The 24622-nt window shown below is 40.7% G+C and overlaps 2 protein-coding genes across 3 annotated transcripts; both read left to right on the top strand.

Moving 5' to 3' along the window:
- The first annotated feature begins 5188 nt into the window (after positions 1-5188).
- On the top strand, positions 5189-10031 carry LOC100629331 (beta-defensin 107A-like). Of its 2 annotated transcripts, none has more exons than XM_003364225.2 (2): positions 5189-5356; positions 8618-10031. In XM_003364225.2, exons 1-2 carry the CDS (start codon positions 5290-5292, stop codon positions 8758-8760), a joined length of 210 nt encoding a protein of 69 aa, XP_003364273.1. In that variant the 5' UTR covers positions 5189-5289; the 3' UTR covers positions 8761-10031. The 2 variants fall into 2 exon arrangements, 1 of the variants encoding a protein (XP_003364273.1); XR_011433414.1 differs by having other exon boundaries at positions 5215-5356; positions 8494-8761.
- An 11489-nt stretch (positions 10032-21520) lies between these two features.
- On the top strand, positions 21521-24142 carry LOC100063044 (ubiquitin carboxyl-terminal hydrolase 17-like protein 6). The gene has a single exon (XM_070253548.1). It carries the CDS (start codon positions 21638-21640, stop codon positions 23276-23278), a length of 1641 nt encoding a protein of 546 aa, XP_070109649.1. The 5' UTR covers positions 21521-21637; the 3' UTR covers positions 23279-24142.
- Positions 24143-24622: the final 480 nt, after the last annotated feature.

Raw genomic sequence — 24622 nt, 5'->3', positions numbered from 1 at the left:
CTCAGATTTGAGGATAGCTGGTTGCCTTGTAATCTCAGCTTTCTGACAAGTTCAAGAAACGTTGAGTATTTGCAGCTCACTCTTCATTTTGGTGGGTGTTTGGTTGGTGTGGGAAGATGCTCTCTCCATCTTTCTACATCTTAAGCAGAAATCGCCCTTCTTATAATTAAAAAAATTCGATTTCTTTAAGAGATATAGAGATATTTAAATTTCCTGCTAATTCTGTGTCAATTTTGGTAAGTTGAACTTTTGAAGGAATTTTTCCACTTTCTACAAGTAATTGAATCTTTAGGCATTTGGCTGTTAACATTTTCTTATATTCTTTTTCTTGGGAAGGGCAGTTTCACGTATGCAGCCTTTTGATTTCTACTCAGCCACATTAAGATTGGGTTTTGGGCTTGGAACACTTCCTTACCAAGAGATAAAGAGCTCACACAGCCTATACCAGGCTTATCACTTTGTGTGGGAAGATCTTTCCCTTTTTCAGGCCCAAAGAATGCTCTTTTGCCTTTGCTTGAAGCATGTGCATCACATGGCTCCTGGCCAACCCCACTGTTATCTGTCCTCCAAGAGGAGGGGACAGGGTCTTTCTCCTGTGGTACAAGAAGGATGCATGAAGGCAAATTGCCCTACATTGGCCACCAGGAGAGACTTGCTGGCCATGGGACCATATGCACTATTGTAGCTGACCTTACCCTATCTCTTCTCTATATAAGTAAAGCCTTATTCCACCAGTGCTGGACTGCATTGTGTTCCTCTCGTAACGGTGATACAGAGATGCAATGGGAAGAGTGTTTGCAGTCCTCCTCTAGGGTTGGTAACCAGTTCACAGTACTCTATTCTCTTTGGATTGATAACCAGTACACAGTAATCTTCCCTGACAATTTTAATGTCTGTAGGATCTGTAATGATAACCCCTCTTTCATTCTTTCTATGTACTTGGAATTATCACTTTCTGTGCACTTTCTGTGTACTTATTTTCTAGATCCTTAAAGTGGAATTTTAAGTCATAGATTTAGACATTTTTACTTTTCTAAAATAAATATTTAGACAAATTTCTAAGTGATTTTTTTGTTGTATCCCACAAAATTTGACACATTGGTTTTCTTTATCTTCAATTTGAAATGTTTCCAAATTACCATTATTTGTTCTTTGATGCATACACAATCTAGAATCACATTGCTTTACTTCCAAATATTTGGAAATTTCCTAAATAGCTTATTATTATTGATTTCTAATGTGATCCCTTTGTGGTGAGAAACATACTTTGAAAAATTTAAATATTTTAAAGTACATGAATAATTGTTTTATGGCCTAGCATGTGATCTATTTTGGTGAGGGTATCATATGTAGTTAAAAAGGCTGTGCATTTTGCAGCTATTTTGTGCTGTGTTCCATAAATATCAATTTGGCCAATGTGGTGATAATGTTGTTTATATCATCCTATGTCTTTATTAATTTTTGTCAGATTGTTCTACCAATTGCTGAGAGAGTGATATAAAAATCTTCTACTATGATTGTGGAATTGTCTATTTCTCCTTTTAATTCAGTCAGTTAATATGTGAATATGTTAGTGATTTTTATGTTTTTTTTAGCAAATGATCCCTATTTTCTTTATGCAACATTCCACTCTCTATCTGGTAATACTCTACTTTATCTGAAACTAATATTGCCACTCCAGCTTTCTTACTCTTGATATTTTCATAGTTTACGTTTTTCTAGCCATTTACTTTCATTCCCTCTGTGTCTATCTTAAAAATGCTTTGCTTATAATTTTTGGTCTAGTTAATTTTACCAAGCCAATTTTTTCCTGGCTTTGATACGTCACAATTATGCACGATGTCACCATTGCAGTAGGCTGAGTGATGGATACACAACACCTCTCTGTACCATTTCTGCAACTTATTGTGGGTTTATAATTATTGCAAAAGAAGAAAATCACTTGGAGAAATGGTTTCTTCATAGACAACACATAGTTTTGTCTTCTTGTTTGATCCATCTCATTATCTCTGGTTTTTAATGAGATGTTAGGTCCATTAACATTTTTACATAATTGATGATTTGGTTAGATTTTAATCTATCTAATTTTTTTTGGTGTGTTTGTTCTTTCTGATTTTAATCCTCTGTTCGCTCTTTCTCGTCTACTTCAGATTATTTGAATATTTGTGACAAGAATTCCATCATGATTTATGTATTCCCTTCATAGCTATCACTTTTTGCATTATAATTAGTGGCTTCACTGGGAATATCAATATATATATATATATATATTATTATAACTGTTTTAAACAGAAGGGCATTCTTTTCTGCTTTTTTTTTTTTTTTAAGATTGGCACCTGAGCTAACAACTGTTGCCAATCTTTTTTTTGTTTTTTCTGCTTTATCTCCCCAAATCCCCCCGGTACATAGTTGTATATCTTAGTTGCAGGTCCTTCTAGTTGTGGCGTGTGGGATGCCATCTTAATGTGGTCTGACGAGCAGTGCCACGTCCGTACCCAGGATCCAAACCGGCGAAACCCTGGGCCTCCGCAGCGAAGCGTGCGGACTTAATCACTCGGCCACGGAGCCAGCCCCTCAATGTATATTCTAAACCTTTTATACCTACTTAGAGTTGATATTAATGTACTTTGCTTAAAATATGGAAATCTCATAACTGCATAGATAGTTGTATTTCTCCTCACTCTCATTGTCCTGATACAATTTTGTTGGTGTTTATTACATTTACCTACATTATAAGCCTGCAATGCAATGTTACAGTTTTTGCTTTAAAAATAAACAAAAATTTCAATTAAATTAAAAGACAAAGTATTTTTTATATTTACTCAGATATTTATCAATTCCGATGTTTTACATTCTACTTGAAAATCTGTGTCCTTTGGGTACTTCCCTTCAGCCTGAAGAATTTCCTTGAACAGTTGTTACATGGAATCTCTGCTGGACAAAGTTCTCTTAGTTTTCTTCGATCTGAAAATGTCTTCATTTCATCTCCTTTCTGAAGGAGATTTCTCCTGCATGTTGAATTTTGGCTAGCAGCTTTTTTCTGTGTGTTGCTGTTATTCTCCTTGTTTTCCCTCGGCACTTTAGAGGCACTGTTCAGCATCATCTGACCTCTAGTTTCTGATGAGAAATCAGTAGTGACTCAATTGTTTCCCAAAAAAGAATGTTACTTTTCTCTGGATGCTTTCAAGACTTTCTCCCTTTGTCAGATTTCAGAAATTTGACTACGATGTACCTAAGCATGGTATTTATGCTTCTCAGTGTTTGCTGAGCTTCCTAGTTTTTTAAATTTGTGTCTTTCACCAAATTTGAGAGTTTTGAGCCATTATTTTCTTGAATTACTTTTTACCCCATTATGTTTCTCTCTCTCCTCAATCTGGGACTCCAATTACCTCTCTAAAACAGCTTTTGACAGTGTCCCACAGGCCCTTGAAGTCCTGTTGTTTTCAATCTTTTTTCCTCTCTGATCTTCAGATTCCATATTTTTTATGAATTCACTGACTCTTTACCCTGTCATATTCACTGCTCTACCAAATCTATTCACATAAGTTTTTTTCAGATATCATATTTTTTAGTTTCAAAATTTCTTTACATTTTTAGATTTTTAACGTTATTTCCCATTTAAAAAAAATTATTCCAAGTGTATTACCTTTACCATTTGGAGCATGTTAACATGTACTGAAGTCCTTGTCTGTTTATTTCACCATCTAAGCTATGTTGTGGGCGCTGTGAATGTTATGTCGAGGAGAATCTGTATACTCTAAGGTCTCTGAAGAATTTACCTTGGCCGTGAGGAACAGCAGCTCAAGTCTCAGTATAGTTTTGTTTTGCTTTTTCCCTTAACTGAGCCGCTCTGAGTTTGCCCTGTGCTTGTGTGGTTCAGGGGTTAGCAGGAGTCATGGCAGAGATTACACATAGAACCTTGCCTCCTCTTCTCTGGCTCTTTCTTTTCCGGAATTTTCCAGCAACTGTGGCCACCAGAGTTCTGTCCTTGTGTCCTAGATTTAGCAAGATGGTAGATTCTTCCTTTTTTTTTTTATGAAGATTAGCCCTGAGCTAACATCTATTGTCAATCTTACTGTACTTTTTTTTCACTTGAGGAAGATTAGCCCTGAGCTAATATCTATGCCAATCTTCCTCTAATTTATATGTCAGTTGTTGCCATATCGTGGCTGACAAGTGGTGTAGTTTACTGCCCAGCATCTGAACCTATGAACCTGGATGGCCGAAGTGGAATGTGCCAAACTTTAACCAGTATGCCATGGGGCCAGTCCCTCTTTCTTTTAACTTTTTTCCAAAATATGCCTGTCTTTGTTTCAACTTTTATATCCTTCTGGCATTTTTTTATCCCCAGTTTTACTTGTTATCCTGGGAGTGTTCATCTGTTAGGAGCTCGCTTTACTTTACTAGATATGGAAGTCCTCACTTGATTTTTAATCTTCCAGATATCTCCTCTACTTAAAACACTTCAATGACTTTCCTTTGATTTTGGAATAAAATTCAAATTTCTTAGTAACACATAAATACATAGAGTAGTTCCAAAACATATTTTTTGAATGAATACTGTTCCCATATAATATGAAATATGGTCATATTTAATAATGCTGTTATTGTCTTTAATAATAATACCTCACATGTGTATAAGCTGTGAGCATTTAATGAAAACTTCCATATTAATTGGTTGACTATTTATGAATTTCTCTAACTGGACAGCTATAAATTAATACATAAAACAGTCACATATATTTTGAATATCTCTTGTTACAAAGCACTGTTGTAAGAGTTAATGGAACGAAAAGAACGAGAGGAAAGTTCTTTTCCTCTATGGAGCTTGCAGTCTAATTGGAGAGATAAAATGTCTTCATATAGTATAATTTTTAAAAGCCAGTTATACAGGCTCCAATTAATACCTTCTGAATGAAGAGAGTAAGTTGGATCTCAAATCATAGACATGAAGAAAAGTAATGGTGATTATAAATCTTATAGAATTGTGGTACTTGAGATGAGGCTTGAAGGGAAAACAGAAGTCTAGGCAGAGATGTGGGATAGAGTATTCCAGGTGGGAAGACAGGGTTCTTGCCCTACTCTCCCATGAATGTGATTTAGGTAAAATCTGGTCTAGCAGCCCACATATTATTCAATAGAGCATGGAAAATTGCTTATTCTTAATGAATATTACAAACCAAAGTTGGCTTCCAGCTCTTTCAGAGCTGTAGAACTTGTTTTAATCAACTTCCCTTGATAAGGGAGCTGGATTCCAGCTCCTGCACCTCCTTCACCCTCTCTCCACTGATGCCTGGAGCCATGAGAATCTTTTTCTTAATTTTTGCTGCCCTCATTCTTGCTCAAATATTCTCAGGTAAGCGGGAAATCCTTTTAGATGTATGAACGGCAATCTGTTTGGGATCTGTCTTGAGAAGAAAACCCAGCTTTTAGAAAAGTGCATGACTCATCCTTGTATCCTAAAAAGGTCCCAGGACAAACCAGTTCCCGGAAGATTTTCCTGAGCTTAGACACGAAACAATGGGACCTCTGTGATCCAGACCATCTCCAACCAGAGGAGTCTCTGTTTAATTTCCTTAAGAGCTGTGCCAAGGGTCCCGACTTCTCTTTACACTTAGATCTCTTTCCTTCTTCTGTAATCTTCACCCCAGCTTGGGCCCATGCCAAAATGAGACAAAATCCATGAGGCAAACTTCAAACACACTTGTTAATTTAGAAAACTATAGCCTTTGTAGGCTAAATTAGGCTAACCTTATGATAACAGGTTCTTAACAATCTATTTTTTCATGTCTCACTAACTGATCCAAATCTCCTAACCGTAGATTATTTTGGATTTTCTGGCTTTCACATACTGATGGAAATTTACGTCATTTAAGCCACTAACATCCTGATTAGTTAGCTTGAAGTCTGAAATGATCTCTCTCTTCTCGATACAGCCAAGACTCTATCCCTATGAAATCTTTATGTCTGTCTGTCCTCAACTAACCTTCAGTCCTTGTTATGAAGCCTTTCATGATGGGGTTCTCCATATGCCATGAAGCACCCTGTCTCTTTCTTCTTCACAGTTCCTGAATTTCTACACTTATTACACAATTTGGCCTCAGAAGCCTAGCAAACCAACAGATACAGAATGTGTGCTTACCACTTATGAGAAATTGTTCTGGGCACTATAATAAAAGTAGGTAAAATGGAGGTAAAAATATAACCTCCATATAAGAGAAAGCATGATCTTTGCTCTTAGCTTGCTTGAAGTTTAGTAGTCTATTATTTCTGTGTTGATCAAAAATAGGTGTGATTCTAAATAGTTATTCAATAAATTTGAAATGCATAAAGTGCATGGATGAGACAGGAAGATGCACAAATTACTATAATACAAAACAGTTTTCATACATGCCATAAAACATGCAAAGCACAAAGAGAAGCCGTAGAAGTAGAACCTTGGTTCTAACAGGGGAATCCAGAGAGCCTTCCCGGGGAGGTGGTATTTGCATTGTAACTCTGAGAACAGATAGGAGTATAGGTAAAGAATAGAGCCAAGAAGAATGCCCCCATGTTCAAAAGTCTCACTTGTAAAATCAGCTCCTTAACTCCTGCCCTCAATCTCCTTCCGTAGAGGTCAGACCACAGATCCAGGGGAGGGAAACAAATTGTAAGCTGCCCTCTCCATCTCCTTTCATGAGGAATTCTGTCCTGAAACTCAGCTCAGACACGTTTGACTCCCAACAATAGGCACAGTATGGGCACAAATTAGGACCACCAGCACCACAACCATCACATTGAATCTCAGAGTTGGAAGTGAGTTTAATGATCAATAATGAGGTAATTAAGAGACTATTATAACAAAATATTTGAGATTGGACCTCAGTTCCAATCCTCATAAGCTGTATGAACAGTGCACTTTGATTTCTTTTCTACGAATGGTGATAATGATGGGGTGGTTTTGCAGATTAAGACATTCATTATATTTATTAGAGTAGAAGCTAACTTCTTTCTTTTTTCTTTTTTTAAAGACTGGCGCCTGAGCTAACATCTGTTGCCAATCTTATCGTCGTTTTTTCTTCTTCTTTTTCTCCCAAAAGCCCCCCAGTGCATAGTTGTATAGAGGCTAACTTCTCTTAATAATGAAGCTTTATAGAGTGACTGGAAAAACATAATTTATTTTTCTCTCACACAAAAGACCAAAAACAGATAAGTTTACTGGGTTGAGTAGAAGCATCTTCTCCATCAAGTCATGTTGGCACTAAGTTGGAGGTCAACCTTGTCATCTTAAACCTGTTGACTGTTTTATCTGTTTCCAAAGATTCTCTAACAGGAAGGGCTGAAAAGTAAGTAAAGGACAGGGTCTAAAATATTACATAGAAGCAGCTCACATCATTCCACTCCTATTTCCTGGATCCACACTTAGATTCATGTGGCCATACAGAAATAGAGAGCCAGGAACTGATATCTTTAGCTAAGTACCCATGTGTCCACTAGAATCCAGAGGTTCTATTACTAAAAGTCTGAAGGGAAAAATAACTGCTTGGGGACAGTTTAGCAATCTTTCTATTGACATGAACTGTTTAAACAGTGCTGGGGATATACTCTGTGCTGTGATAGAGTTAACTATTATTATTGTTCTTACTGTCTGCCTCAATTCAATATTTAAACACCTTGTATATTTTCCACATCAATTGATAGCCCGATGCCTGATAAATTTCAGTGATCTGTAACACACACTATCCCAATTTCAACTTTGGACAATTTAAACATTTTCCCTTACTTTGAGCAGAAATCTAAGTTTTTCTAATTTCTTTCCAATAGTCTGAGTCCTCACTTGGCATTAGCAAGCCCAATATCTCTTCACTGTGGAAATACGTCAGATATATGACAAATAATCTATATTCTTTTTCCTCCAAAGTTGTTCTCTCCCTTTGAGAGTAACTGCCAGTTCTTTGACTATTTCTTGTGAGAATACATACCACCATTTTTTTCAGTCATTCCCTTTTGAAGTAGTCTTACACTCTTCAGCTTAATTGCTTTGTTCTGGGTAAACACACACTGTCTATGGCACTCTAATTTTGCTTGCTAGAGCCAAAGACACTATTCCACTGATGATCATCACAGAGCAGACTAGTACCGTGTTTCTTTCATCTTTGTACCTAAAACTGTGAAACTCCATGATCACATGCCAAGGCATATGGTCTATCATGGATCTGCCCACAGGGCAAATGGCACAGTCTTTACCTTTTGTTGTATATCAAAGATCCTTAATTTGGAGACATGAAAAAAATCATTTACTGGAAAGGATTGTTTATTGGAATTGGAAAGTATATTGTCTCCTTCCCAGGAAGAAATGTTATGTTTCTATATATCGTAGAAATGCCTTTGGCAGAGAGAAGTCTTTTTTGTTTTTCGTAATTGAATATCAAATAATGACACGGCAGATACTGCACCAGGGAACTGAACTCAGACGCAGCTGTTTAGGTAACATCTGCTTTTTCTCTACTCTAGATTTACGCTCTGTGTCTCCAGGAGATTTGGTAATGGGAAATTCTGAATTTGGCCTGGGCAATGTAATTTTGCCTCCAGTAATTAATTACTGGATAACTGAGGTCCGATTGCTCTCTTCACACAGTCAGAGGAGGAGTTGGAAGGCAACTACGTTGTCTGAAATTGGACGGTCGCTGTGAAGTCGAATGCCTTTCCTTCGAAGTTCAGATTGGGGGCTGCAGAGCTGAACTGACACCACTTTGCTGCAAAAAGAGGAAAAATCACTAAAAGCTAAGCAGCAGCTACAAAAGTGAGAGAGGTGAAGATGCTCCGGCTGTGACCTCAGTGCAGCAAACCTCTCTGCTTCTTCCCTCCTGATGTCCAAATTGCGGATGCCCTGAAGCTGTCAGTCCCGTTCTGACACTACCCTCTCTGGGCTGTGAGCTTCTAGAGGGAAGGAACTGTGCCTTGTTCACTTTGACTTCCCAGTTCTGGGTATAGGACCTATTCATTATTTTATTGATTGATAAAGTAAGTGAATAGATGGATAAAAAGGTAGCATGGAAAGGTTGGACTGTGACTCAGGTGAACTGAGTTCTAGAGGCAGAAGTCTGGCTTCAAACAGATCTGGGCCTTCTGTGCCAAGATCCTGACATGTAATATGAGGAGATTCAACTACAGAGTAACAGGATCACCTGCTAGACACTAATTGTGGCCACCTTAGCAGAACCACTGGCACACACTCCTCTTCTCTCTCCTTTATAGGTAGGAATTGTTTAGAATGTCTTCCACTCCCTGTCTGACCTAGAATATCAAATTCCTCAAAGAAGCTGACACATCTCAAAATTCAAGCTGGCCATGGATTGAGTAGCATCTTCATCCTGGCCACTTGCACTGAGAACTCATAAAATCACAGCCCATTCAATCATGAGATCCCTAAAGATAATCTAATTCCACACCCTCTTTATAGGAAAAAGGTATGGGCCCAAGAAGATCACATGATTACTGGCTTGCTTACACCTAGATTCAGATTTCTGGCTTTTGGATCTTATGTTTTTAGCACATCCTCAAAACCTGTAGTGGTTGATGCCAGAATAAACAAAGACCAACCCTAAAGATGGAACACGGAACATTTTGTAGCAGCTCAAGTGAGCAGTTCAAGGGAGGAAGAAGTTGAAACCAGCTGCAAAAGAACTGAACACTTTCCACAGTCCTTCTCGTGACCCTGGGATCTTTGCTCTTTCAGAGCAATGGCAGTGGTAAACTGAGACGTGGCTTTGACTTAATTTGATTAAATTTGGAGTCCCCGCTTTCAGGCAGAGCAACATATATTTCATAGGCCATTTTCATCTTAGAAGGTTTGCAGCACACACCTCCAGAACAGAAGAAACAAAATCCCTCGTGTCTGCTCTAGAGAATTTCCTTATCTGTTCAGTTAAGTTTCCGTCCTGTAGAGATGTGGATAAAAGATAACAAAATAGAACCAAATTTCCAGAACAAGACAATTTGTAAAAGGATTTCAAATAAGAAATAAAATGTCTTTTTAAAAAATGTTCAGGTATTGCTTCTTATCTTTTTGGTGCTAAACTTTTTATTCTGAAAAGGATTCAAGAGGCACATGGGTAGATGATGTTATTCTTGCATTCAGATGAATTTTCTCAGGTTCTGTGCTTTTCCCAGGAATTACTTATCAACTGTCTCAGATAAAACACTGCTTTTGAGAATCTAAATGTATTTAGGATTTCTCCCTTCCCCTTTTCTCTCTTTCATTATCAAATGACTTGAAATGTTGTATCTATTTTCTGTCCCCACTGTTTTCATATCCTATTTGCTTCTCAACCTATAGAAATGTCTTCTGCCTTCTTCATATCACTGGAATTTCTCTTAGTAAGGAGACCAGCGACCTCTTAGATACTTCCTAGTTGCTGTTGTCTTAATGAAGACGTCAGGCTGAACCCATGATCTATGGCCAGTATTCATCCTCCTGGCCCTTTCTGAAATATTTCACAATGTGATCCACCCTGCACTTCGTTTCTCTCTCCTTTGCCCAAGAGGACGTGGGTCTCTGTCTAGTTTTCTTCCTCTTCTTCACTCATTCTTGTTTTCTTTTGCCCGGATTCAAATCACCATTGTTTCATCCATCTTCTTGTTACAGTTATTTAGTAATCTCACCCACTCCTCGGGTTTCAGCTCTCGTCTGTTGACATGGCACTACCTATTTTCCAGCTTTTCGGGGCCCCGAGCCCCACTTCAGTACTCTCCTCTGTGATAGCATGCGGAGACTCTGCAAACTGCATCCGCCAGACTCCTTGGCTAGTTAGCTTCCTGTTAGTGCCTTTAATGAAAGGCGTTAGCAGTAGATTGGAAAATAAGAAAAGGAGTCAAGGCAGTTGTTCCCATTTCCAATTCAGGTCACCACACTCCAGCAGCATCAGGTGGTTGGCTCCAGGCTGCAGCCTCTTCTGACTTTCTCAGCAGCCTCATAAGGACACCTCACAGGAACCAGCAGCATCCAGGCTCTATCCCCTTGGTAGTCAGACGACCAGATAAGCTATGGTCTGATTTATTGTGCACCTGGTTATCCACACTCCTGTTTGGCCCATGTCTCCACTTCAGAAGTCTGAACACCAGCTGCAGGATGCCTCTGCCTCATTTGTCTGAGCCCCAGTCTTAGAGTACTCCTTCCTTAAAATTTCAAGCATGATTCATGTACTTCATCCAACTCAGAGGTCTGAGCAGCAGCTATACTGTGTCCCATCCTTATAGGCCCAGCCTCGAGCTGTATGTGGCTGACCCCAGAATTTCAAGCAGTACCTCCTGGTAGCACCTTTTCCCTTTTGGGCCTGGAGATGATAATTCTGTCCTATAGTTATTGATCTCTGTGCCCTCTCAACCTTCCAGCACCTGTGTAACCAATCCTCGCATTACATTCCCTTTGTTTCAAATACCCAGTGTGGTTTCTGTTTACCTGAATGGGGCACGTCTGATAAAAACTCTACACTATGTTTCCTACTCTAACTTCTTCCTAAAGTTTATTAGGCTACTGTTCTTCTCTAAATGGATTCCTGATAGGCATTTCAAAAGTAACTTGTCTTCATTGGAATTTATAACTTTGCTTCCAAAATTGGTCTTCATTTAATATATAGATCTTAATAAATATTGTTCTCATTTACTCAGACACTCAGGTTAAAAATGCTTTACTCGAGAATGCTTACTTTCACTCATAAATCTACATAAATTGCTCACTAATATCTGAAAATTGTATTGTTGTTTTTTCCTCTCCTCTCTCTCTTCGCTAACACTGGTCTAGTTCAGGGCCTCATCATCTAGTTTAGCCTCTGCTGTTGCTCTGTCAAACTAGTTCATCCACAGTGCTAATTACCCAAGGTTTACTTGTAATTCTGGGAAGAACTTTCATGGAATAAGGAATAGTTCCATCGTTTCATGTTGCATGTGTGCACATTCATGCACACATGTATACACACACATACATACACACCATAGGAGTTGTTCAACCACAGAATCTAAGCATAATATTCATACTCAGATTTATAGGAATGCTTAGAATGCTAAAATATTAGAGCTAGGAATAGGCTTGGAGGTAATCTAAGTCAATGTTTCCAGAAGAAAATCGATTACACACTCCTAGAATATTTCCAAAATTCAGTGCTTTGTGCCAGACTCTAAGATTTTCGCATTGGAAACTAGTAAGCTAAGAATCTGAATTTTTAAAACAACTTTTCCAATGAAGTCTCCTAAATATTACTGTTTGAGAACTATTGATCATTAAACAGAGCAACATCTGACATTCAAAGATGACCATTGTTCTGTGTCCCACACTTTCAGTTAGTAGCAGAGATCAAGATTCAGAACTGAAATTCAGAATTCTTGCTTTTTGGGTACCACGGTATTTCACTAACTTGCATTTTTCCATTTGAAGGGCAGATCTTGAGAGGAAATGAACAAGTGGCTCTCTTTCTTGCTCAACTCAAGGAATAGAAGCTTAACCTTCAGAGGGGAAGACAGCTGCACGTCCAGCAAGCTAACACACAATGTAGGAAGCTCCACAACCTGACTGGAGACCTGTGGGCATTCAGAGCAGGAGTAGGGGTAATTGACTATGACTGGAGTTACTGGAGTCTGGAGTGAGTTCACAGACAAAATTCCCTGTCACTGTTTAAACCAGTTCGTCTATCAACCTCGCCTACGTCACTTTAAATGAAACTAAAGGGTTGTTGTGGGTAAACGTCCATTCTATTGCCAATATATTGGTAGCTTATGTTCCCATTTGATAACGATTTCCATTCAAACTGCTCACTTCCATTATTTTGGGGAACTTAGCATCCAAAATAACAAGGACTCTCCGTCCTCCCTTGCAGGCCATTCTGTTCATGGGTCACTTCTGTCCCTGGATATCCTTCTTAAGGTATTAAAATGTCATCATTAGCCAAACAAAGACACTCCACTGGCCCTAGTGAGCTGCTGACTGAAATGAAGCCATCTGCTGCCTGTCTTTACAGACACCTTCAACCATGAGAACTACTGTCATTCTCCTTTGCCATTTTATTCATTTATGAACCAAGTTTCACCAGGTAGTAAACAAACTTACATAAGCTTTGGTAAGTTTAGAGAACCTGAGAGCATGAGAGAATCCTACACACAAGACAAAGTCCCTAGTACCTATACACTGAGAAGGGACCCCAGGGGAATGTCAATTATTGAGAGAACTGCAGTCACCTGACCTCTGAATGATCTCTTCTGATTGTGTGAACTACATACCAGGTCAGGTAAAGAATGACTTAGATGAAGTGCAGTCAGAGGCTTTCCAGGTGTCTGGAACCATCTCTGCTTCATCACTGAAACTGAACAGGTCCTGGGTAACAGAAAATGAGACATCTTCTTACTAATTCTTTCTCTCCAAAACTCCCCTGCTTATGTTCCCCAAGAGTTAGTGACTCTACGATACCTGCAAGAGAGAGCCATGACAAAGTTCTGTGGACCCAGGCAAAGGGAAGTGATAGGGACTTACCAGGAAGGATGACTATGCGTCTAAGAAAGCTAACCCAATTCTGTTGATGTTTGGTGCTTGACCCTGTCCCATGGCTTCATTCCAACTCCTGACTCCCTCTGTTTTCTTTCAACCCCTGGTCTTTTCAAATAGAGCCTATACACAGAGACTCCAGCTGACTTCAAAACTGAGTGTGAACTTCTACATTCAGGCTTGGAACAGGGAGTAGAGTATAAACCATCCTACTCAGAAACACCTTTCAGCAGCTTAAATCACACTTATTGTTTTTGGCTGAGGAAAAGACTACAAAGATAAAAGAGAACAGGCCAATATCTAAAACTCCTGGCCAAGTATGCTCAATGAGGAATAAGCAGTATTTCTACAACTGAAGCAGGATATTTGTTTGTTTCCTGAGGAACAAGGGCCTTAGGGTTTGATGAAATGTGGGTAGCAGACGTAGAGCTAGGAAATGTGCTTAATTAATGGCAGCAATTAGAAAGGAAGGAGAGGATGAGGATGATGGTGATGGTGGTAATGGTGATGCTTATTATCCATCAGGCATTGCAGACACATGGATACATAAATCATAGTCTCTTTTCTCAAGGAGTCTATTAAGTCTTCAATCAAACAATGGTGTAGAAATCACTCATATTTTCTCCAGATATCATTTTTCTCAGCAAAGTTTTAGATTTATAAAGGACAGGAAAATGTGGGCTGATTATGAAAACTGCAGGAAAGTATTTCCATCAAATAAGACAAAATTTTTTTAAGAAACAAAGCTATTAACAAACTGGTGTCTCCACAATGAGATATCCCTCTACACCTATTAGAATGACTACAATTTTAAAAGTAACAATAAAAACATAAAATGTTTGAGAGAATGAGGAACAACTGGAAGTCTCAAATATTACTGGTTGAATGTAAAATGATGAAGCCATTTTGAAAGCAAGTTTGGTAATTTCTTATAAAGTTAAACATAAATTTATCATATAATATAGTAATCCCACTACTTCATGTTTACCCAAGTGAAATAAAAGCTATGTTCACACAAAAATGTAGAAAAGTATTTCTGGCAGCTTTATTTGTAATTGCCAAAAAGTGCAAACAACTCAAATATCCCTCAACAGGGTAATGGATGACCACATATGGAACATCCATTCAATGGAATTACCACTCAGCAGCTACAAGATATGTACTGATGACATGTACAACAACATGTTTGAATTGTAAAGGGTATTGTGCTAAATAAAGGAAGGCTTGTGAAATTATATCCTACACAATTCCATTAATATGGTGTTATGAACATGCCCGAAACAAATGAAAACATAGAAGGTCTCAGCCAAAAATTATAAAATACAAAAAAGAAACATGCAAAATTTTGAACTGAAAAAATACAATAAGAAAAAGTTTTTAAAAATCTCAATGAATAGTCTCAACAGTAGAATAGAGAGGACAGAGGAAAGAATCAGTGAACCCAAAGACAATAAACAGAAATTAACTAATCTGAACCACAGCAAAAAACAGGTTGAAAAAAAATGAACAGGGTCTTGGGTACCTGTGAGACTATAACAAAACATCTAAATTCATGTCATCAGAGTCCCAGAAGGAGAAGAGAAAAAGGATGAGACTGGAAAATTATCAGAAGAAATAATGGCTGAAAAATTTTCCAAATTTGGCAAAGAGGTATACCTGCAGATTCCCAAGCTAAGAGAACTCAAAACAAGATAAAGCCCCGAAAAATCCACAACCAAGACACATCATAATCAAATTTCTGAAAACTAAGAACAAAGAAAAATTCTTCAAAGCAGTGAGAAAGAAACAAAACTTTAAGTATAAGAGGGAAAACAACTCAAACTACAGCATCATTCTCATCAGAAACCATGGAAAAGAGAAGGAAGTGGCACATTTTTCAAGTGCTGAAATAAAAGAATTATCAACTCAGAATTCTATCTCCAGAAAAAAAACAATGCAGAAAAATCCTTCATGAATAAAAAGGAAATCGAGATATTCTCAGATAAAGGAAAACTCAGAGAACTGGTCACCTGCAGAGCTACTCAAGAAGAATGGCTAAAGGAAGTTCTTGAAACAGAAAGTAAATGATTCAAGAAGGAATCATGGAACATAAGGAAGCAAGAAAGAACAAAGGAAAGAGGGAAAATATGAGAAGCTGCTGGATCACATATTCCAACCAAAAGTAGTTAAGACAAGTGTGGTAGGCTATGTAGTGGGCCCCGAATATATCCAGGACCTCATTCCTGGAATCTGTGAATGTTACCTTATATGGCAAAATACGCTTTGAAGATGTGATTAAATTAAGGATTAGAGGCTGGTGAGATTACCCTGGTTTACCAGGTGGGGCTTACATGTGGTCACAAGTGTCATTATGAGAGAGAGGCAGAGGGAGACCTGACTGCAGAGGAGAAAGCAACGAGATGGGAGCAGAGAGAGAAGAGGCAACATCCCCGGATGTGAAGATGGAGGAAGGGACAGTGAGCTGAGGAACGTCGCTCCAGGCACTGGAAAGGGGAAAGCGATGGATTATCCTGAAGAACCCCCAGAGGGAGCCTGACCCTGCTGACACCTAGGTTTTAGCCTCAAGAGATCGATTTTGGACTTCAGGCATCCGAAAGTGTAAAGAAAAGATAAATTTCTGCTGTTTTAAGACACACTTAACGGTAATTTGTTACCCCAAGACTATGAAAATAATACAACATAGGAACAGGAGATTCAAGAAAGCAGGGCCATGGGAGTCCCAGGCTGATGGCGCAGGGATATCTCAACGTGACAGTGAGCAACGTGCAGTGATGGGAACTCTTTCGGTTGTGACATTTCAGAAATCTCCAGGTGATAGTTCTACAAGAGATGGAATTGATAGACACACCTGATGAGAATAAACTTTTTCAGAGGAGATTCAAACAATGGGCAGAGACTTTAGGATTGAATTAGAAATAAGTGCATGTAAATCAGATACAGTAGTCCCCCCTTATCCACAGAAGATACATTCCAAGAACTCCAGTGGATCCTGAAGCTGTGGATAGCACCAAACCCTATATATACTATGTTTTACACATACAACCATGTGATAAGTTTAATTTATAAACTAAATTTTAAGTAAATTTAAAAAGGCACAGTAAGAGGTTAACAACAATAACTAATATTAAAATAGAAGAATTACGACAGTATAACTGTAATAAAAGTTATGAGAATGTGGTCTCTCTCTCAAAATATGTTATTATATTGTACTCACCCTTCTCCTTCTTGTGATGCTGTGAGATAAGAAAATGTCTACTTGATGAGACGAAGGGAGGTGGGTGACATGGGCATTGTAATGTAGTATTAGGCTACTACTGACCTTCTGAAGATACGTCAGAAGGAGAATCAGCTGCTTCCTGACCGTGGTTGATAGTAGGTAACTGAAACCGAGGAAAGTGAAGCAAAGGATAAGGAGGGAGTACTTTACATTAAAAACAAGAAAATAATGAGCTCTAGGGAGGTCAGAAAGTTGGGCAGGAAAGGAACCATGTGGCCCATCTCTGGACAGCATCATTATCGCTATAATGTAAACAGTGAACAGTGCTCCATGCGGGGACATTAAGGGACCAGGATGGGTAGTTTGCTTGCATATCATGAGAGGAAGGGTCAGTGGGCCCTATGCAGGAATCTCGAGTTCTCTCTCCATGAAGCTCTCTTGTCTGGTAATCTACTCCACCCAGACTCCATCTCCCAATTCAGGGAGTTTATTGGGGATGGCTAATTTTCCCCTCCCTGAACCCCACCCTAGAAACTCTCTAGATAGTAAGCTGGGGCAATTCCAAGGCATCCTTGGTCCATCAGAACCACCACAAGGTTTCTAAGTGCACTTGGAACCCTGAGACCACTCCTGCCTTCCTGGAAACGATGGAGAAAGAGTTCCCCACTGTTCAAGTATCCTCAGAATTTTCTACCTCAGCTCAGGACCTGAGAACTGGCATTGCCAAAAGTTAAGACAGAACCAGGAATCCTGTGACCTGACTGAGCCACTGATGAAATTTACAAGCCCTTGCAAAGGTCCAGATAACTCTTGCGGCAAGCTGGAAGACACAGGGAGCATATCCTTGGATGGCCGGAGTCACCAAAGTATTTTCTAAGTCTACTCAGGGGCCAAGGAGCAGCTTTTGCCTTCCTGGAGAAATTGGAGAGTTACTGCCTGTCTGAATATTCTTGGAATTTTCTACCTCGACTCAGATCTGGGAACCACCATTGGGCATTCTCAGCCAGCCTGAGTCCCTGGAAACATTTAAAGTCCCCTCCTTATTCCAGGAGAGGCTGGTGCTGCACTGGAAGGCACAGGACGGCAACTACCAGCTTGCCCCAGCAATTTCAAAATTTTCTAGGTCCTCCGAAAAACAGTGAAAATCTCCCATGCTGGCCTTTGTCACCCCCTGCTGGTCAGGGAGACAGAGGATGACTCAATCCCACAGTTCTGAGCCTGGATATGCAAATGAGGATATCAGTCCCTCCAGGGGTCTCATGGAAGTCACGGACGAGGGGCAAGTGGATGCTGCCTGCTGAGAAAATGCTGAAGGATTCCTGTGGATCACAGGCGTGGCTTCTGAACACTGGTTGTCAGTCTGGCTCCTGCATTCCTTGCATGGCAACCAGGCCTGACAGCCAGCTGGCCAATTTCTAAAATCTGATGGGAATCACATGCTTGGCAGGTCCCAGATCAGGGTCCTTCCAGCTCAGTTCCTCAGGGCTCCCCTCATGTGATGTGCACCGGAGCTCCCAAGTTCACCCCTGCCCTTCACCTGGTTGGGGTTCTGGCCATCAGGCTGCTTGGTTTTGCCTTATGGAAAATTTTCTGGGGGCCGGCCTGGTGGCGCAGTGGTTAAGTTCTCATGTTCCACTTCTCTGCCACCCAGGGTTTGCCCGTTTGGATCCCGGGTGTGGACATGGCACTACTTGGCATGCCATGCTGTGGTAGGCGTCCCACATATAAAGTGGAGGATGATGGGCACGGATGTGAGCTCAGGGCCAGTCTTCCTCAGCTAAAAGAGGAAGATTGGCAGCAGATGTTAGCTCAGGGCCAATCTTCCTCAAAAAAAAAAAAGTTAGAATGGAATAATTTTCTTTATGACAATCTAGGACTCTGTGGAAATCTAATACCCCATGAGGATACTATTGGTACCTTGTCACTTCCTTTGGGGAGGCTGTACTCTAACTCCCCATCTCCTTAGGTTTGTTCTTATCACCAATATCAATGTCATTGTGATCATCACCCTATCATTACTGCTGTTATTCAACATTGTTTTTATTATTATGCTTCTTATTATGGATAATTTTGGTGGTGGTTATTCTATAACACTGGATACAGTTTCTCTCTGCAGGAGGAGTGTCTGATTTACCGGAGACCATTACTGAGGGTCCCCAAAAGTCCTATAGACATTCTGAGGCTGCAATGCTCCTGTTTTACCACTTAGTCTCCTCTTGTGGGACAAAACCCTTGAAATGCTCCGTGTCCCCCTCCTTAGGCATGTACCTACCCATGCGGGAAGGCAAGCACAGTGGAGGATGTCCCTAGGTTGACTGAGCCTCTGCAAAAATGTACACGTTCCCTCCAGAGATTAGTACTACTTATGTAGACTTGGAAGATTCAGGGAGGCCTCCTTGCCTCACTAGAGCCACTAAAAATCTTCTAATTCCACTTGGGTGCCCTGGAATTGTTCCTACCATCCTAGAAAGACTGGGAAACAAGTTTCTGGCTGCCTGAGCATCTTCAGTGTTTTCTACCCCAGCTCAGAGCCTGTGATCCACCACTACCAAAAATAGAAAAACAATGAGGGAGTGCTCGGCCCACCTGAGCCTCTGTCAATGTTTGTTATCCCTTTATTGGCCCAAGAAATGTTGCTGCTGCACTGCAAGGCATGGAGATAGAAACCCGACAGCCTGAACAACTGCAGAGTTTTCTGTCTTCCAGGAAGTCTGTGGAATGCTTGTGCAGGACAGTTTCGCCCCCTGCTGGTCTGGGAGCACCATGCAAGCCTCCTCTTCCAACCTCGTCTACGGAGCGCAAACTCAGGTGTCTGCACTTCCACAGGTGTGAGTAGAAAAGATGGCAGGAAGTCAGCCAGCTGGTGCTGGCTGCCGTATCACTGGGGGCTTGATGGATGCTGATAGATGCTGTCATGTAATTCAAAACAAATAGTGTATGTGTGTGTGTGTGTGTGTTAATGCAGACGTAAATAGAGGAACAAAATGTTGAATACCATATTTTCTACAGGATGATCTAGATTCATTGGATTTACCATATCAAGTATGAAATATTTCTCTCATCCATTCAAAAATATTTCCGCAGAGACTGCCTGTTCTGAAACTTGGTCAATAGATACTGACATGTTAAAGCCACAGGTTAAATTTGGGTGCATTCTTCCATTGGATTTCCAAATTCCCACTTAATATTGTGTATAAATGGCACACCTGTAAAAGAAACACACACTGAAACAAGAGAATCTAAACTCTATCTTGCTGCATAATTTCACAGAGGTAGCATTTAAAATTCAGCAAAATAGAACACCGGATTTTGGATATGAGCTCATATTGGAGTGGGATCTCCAGAAAAAGAGGTTTTACAAAGAAGTGTGAAATCAGCCACAGGATTTATTTCATTACAGTTTCTGGGCCTGCACCTGGGCAGACAAACTTATTTTTCACCAACTTCATGATCATTATGTATGTGAATAAAAATAGAAGCAGATGGAAGTTTAGAAGCAAAAGCTCTGGAGAGTAATCTTTTAAAAAAAAATTCAGGGGCTGGCCCGGTGGCACAGCAGTTAAGTTCCCACATTCTGCTTCTCAGCTGCCCAGGGTTCACCGGTTCGGATCCTGAGTGTGGACGTGGCACCGCTTGGCACCCCATGCTGTGGTAGGCGTCCCACATATAAAGTAAAGGAAGATGGGCACCATGTTAGCTCAGGGCCAGGCTTCCTCAGCAAAAAGAGGAGGATGGGCAGTAGTTAGCTCAGGGCTAATCTTCCTCAAAAAAAAAAAAAAAATTTACAGTCCTATATAAATCCTGGCTTGTGGTTAAGGAATTCTGTCTACATGATATGTGAGCTCACTTTGAAAAATCATCATTCGTATCATGGAAAACTGAATGTCCCACACTCCTTGACTCACTTGTTATTGCTCTGAAAGGAAGTGGATATTCATAAACTATATCCTTTTAAGTTGAAAACAATCAAGAAAATATGTCAGGAATGAGTACGACAGAAATTAGGGAAATTGAGAGCACATTGAAATGTTTGTTGCTCCTTTCGGGGTGGTGGCCAGAAAGGCAGAAATCTTTTTAATAAATATATTATTAATAGAATTGGATTCCTCCAAAATTCATATCCTGAAGTTTTAACACCTAGTGTCACTGTATTTGGAGATGGGGCCTCTAACGAAGTAATTAAGGTTAATGAGGTCATAGGGCGGGTCTGGATCTGATAGGATTAGTGTCCATACAGAGAGACACACCAGAGAGCAAGCTTTCTCTCTCTCTTTCCCTTTGCTCTCACCAAGGAGAGGCCATGTGAGCACACACCAAGAAGGTGGCTCTCTGTAAGCCAGAAAGAGAGTTCTCACCAGAAACTGACCATAATGGCACCTTCATCTCGGACTTCCAGCCTCCAGAACTTCAAGAAAATAAACATCTGTGGTTTAAGCCACCCGGTGTGTGGATTTTTTTATGGCAGCCTGAGCAGATAGCAAGTGCAAACCAGGATACCTTAGGAATATAAGCACACTGGAGATGTGCATGCCTGGAGTACTTATGCACAGAAGTGTGCGCAGACACACAGACACACACACACCACTTATCCCAGTATTCTTCTTTGTCTCTCTTTTGGGAGAAAATTCACTTCCATTCTCAGCATATGTATACATAATCCCAGCAATTAAACAAGTTTCCAGTGTTCTATAGATAAAAATAATTGAAAGATGTCCGTTAGTCTCTCCAGGGGATGAGTGACCACACCCTAAACACTTAATCCAATCAAGTGCTTCTAGTTGATTGGTGGATACTGTACCTGATCAAGTGGCTGGAGGGAGCCATAAAAGGGCTGAGGAGATGGCCAGCTGTGTCATTTGGAGACTGTCTCAGGGAGCAAAGTATCCTTCTGCAACCTGAGGTGCCAGATGAGAAATTTTGTGAACGTTGCTTCCAGAGGCATGGAGCCTGCTTCTCTCCACTCCAGGGATGAGTCTCAGTTCAATGTCTTTCCAACACTCAGACCTTCTTGGTCAAGTGCAAGTGGTGCTGAGGCCCACTGGGGACTCTCTCTAATTGAGAAGCCATCGCCATTATCACAAGAAGTTTGCAACCTGCAGGATGGTTTTGCCCCTGTGTCGACAGGGCCGGCTCCCGCAAAGAAACGTCTTCTGAGTTGGAAGAGACCTTATGTGGTTGGCGCTGGGCTTCAGAATATGGGGAACACCTGCTATGTGAATGCAGCACTGCAGTGTCTGACATACACACCACCCCTGGCCAGCTATATGCTGTCCCAGCAGCACTCGAAAACCTGTCAGAATCAGAGATTCTGCACACTGTGTGCAATGCAAGTTCACATTACCCGGGCCCTCTACCACCCTGGAGATGTTATTCAGCCCCTGCCGGAACTGGTTACTGGCTTCCACAGACGCCGGCAAGAAGACGCTCATGAATTTCTGATGTTCACTCTGGATGCCATGCAGCAAGCATGCTTGAGTGAGTACAAGCAGGTAGACGGTCACTCAGATAACACCCTAGTCCGTCAAATATTTGGAGGGTACTGGAGATCTCAAATCCAATGTCTCCACTGCCATGGTGTTTCAGACACTTTTGACCCTTACCTGGACGTTACCCTGGATATCAAGGCAGCTCTGAGTGTGAACCAAGCCTTGGAACAGTTGGTGAAGCCTGAAAAGCTGGATGGTGAAAATTCGTATCATTGTAGTATGTGTCTAAAGAAGGTGCCTGCTTCCAAGACGTTGACTTTGCATACTTCCTCCAAGGTCCTTATGCTTTTACTGAAACGGTTCTCAAATTTCACAGGCAGCAAAATGCCGAAGGATGTGCAGTATCCTGAGTATCTTGACATGCAACAATACATGTCTCAGCAGAATTCAGGACCTCTCCTTTATGTACTCTATGCCGTGCTGGTCCATGCTGGGTGGAGTTGTCACAATGGACACTACTTCTGTTATATAAAAGCTGGAAATGGTCAGTGGTATAAAATGGATGATGCTAAGGTCACCGCCTGTGACGTTACTTCTGCCCTGAGCCAATGTGCCTATGTCCTCTTTTACATCCAGAAGAGTGAATTAGAAAGAGACAGTGGGAGTGTGTTTATAGATGGGAAACCAAGATCCCTCGTGGCTGACCACCCAACCATGGTTGCAGCCAAATGGGAGCCTGAAAGAGACTCCAGCGTCAGAGTTCCTGAGTCGGAGAAGCACATGGGAGATACATCAGTCAAACAAATCACCTTAGACCAGTGGAGATCCCTCCAAGAACACAAGCGACTGAAGCCTGAATTCAACCTCAGGAGGATAGATTCTGCCCTGCCTGCCCATGCAGTTGTGATTCATCGGTCGAAATACAGAGATAGGATGAGGAAGAATCAACCTGAACAGGAAAACTACCGCCTCAACAATTCAGCTAGGGGCAGCCCAGCTCAGGGGGCAATGAACATGGGCAAAGTCCTTTGTCTCGGAGGGAGAGCCAGAGCTACCAAGAGGAAAAACAAGCAGGGGCAGAGGTCTCTGGATGCATTCCAGCAGTCTCGGTACAGGCTTTGATGAACATGCCCCACCCCCAACACACAAACACACGCGCTCACTCAGGCATGTACAGGAAATATTGTGTGCTGTAGGTGTGAGTAATCTAGACATGTGGAAGGACTGTCTGTCTGGGTGTGCTCATGGGATACAGCATTTGTGTGAACTTGTGAATACTGACTTTGAGGTGTAGCTGTCCACAGTGATGTTATTGGAAAAGGCTGAATTTATTACTGGGTCTGAGGGCTTTCCAGTTGTGCTGTATTTGAAGAGTCATTTGCTGATGGGGGGTGGGATGTTTGAAGTTTTGCAGTGTGGGATACCTGTAAATCACTTTGGTGGCTGTCAAATAGTGAATTTGGAGTGCATTTGAGAGACATGGAGAACGATGTTTATTTTACCTCATATTTTCCACTAAATGTACTTGGCAGATATTACACATATTTTGGGGTTGTCAAAATAAGCCCAATGCAGTGTTTTTGGGGGGTAAGGAGCTGGGCAAGCTCCGTAGTTTTGGAGATGACGCATTTTTTTGTTTTGGTTTGGTTTTTGTTATTATTATTATTATGGGTTAGTGAACATGAGGCTTTCTGAATATAGATTCTGTGGTTTATATGTGTTGGGGGTGTATGGGGTAAGTGTGTACATTTGAGGATGTGGGTGTTTGTGCATATTTTCTGGCTTTGGATAGACTGGGATTGTGCATTGGGAGAGAGTTTGTGTTTTAAACAAATTCAGAGAAGAGCGGAGTGTGTGTTTGTGTTCTGTGTGAAGACAGTATTTGGATGCACAGAGTTTTGCGGTTAGAGTGTAGGTAAATGTTTATTTGGAAATTAGGGGCAAAAATCTTCTGTCTTGATGGAAGTTTTATGGAGATGAAAATGTCTTAAGGATAAAATAATATAAAACAAAATGCTTCAGAAATATGTTTTTCCTATGTTTTTGCTACATAGTATTAATATCTTTTAAAGTTGTCCTGACTGCCGCCTCTGTCATCAAAAGTTACCTGCCAGCTTTCTTTAAATAAATATCGAAGTTCACACCAAGGGATTCCCTCAGACATGTGTAGGCACAGTCCCTCCAGTGCTTGCATGGCCAAGGGTGTCCTGGGGAGGATGCCCTTACCTGTCTGAAGCTCTTAACGTTAACGTTTACATGTGGTCTCCAAGGGCCAGGAACATCTTGGGCTGGCGTTGATGACCCAGGGAAGGCATCCTCACCCCACCAGAACCACCAGCATTCTCTGAGAATAATTGAAGACACAGGACCTGTTCTCATTTTCCTACAAATGGTGGAGAGAGTGAACATACAGCATGGAGGTTCCTCAGAAATGACTACACACCCATCCACACAAGTACAATATTT

This window comes from Equus caballus, chromosome 27 (assembly GCF_041296265.1).
Source record: "Equus caballus isolate H_3958 breed thoroughbred chromosome 27, TB-T2T, whole genome shotgun sequence".
In the NCBI taxonomy this organism is placed as follows: Eukaryota; Metazoa; Chordata; class Mammalia; order Perissodactyla; family Equidae; genus Equus; species Equus caballus.
The sequence above is the reverse complement of the archived record's forward strand: the minus strand, read 5'-3'. Positions and strand labels throughout refer to the sequence as shown.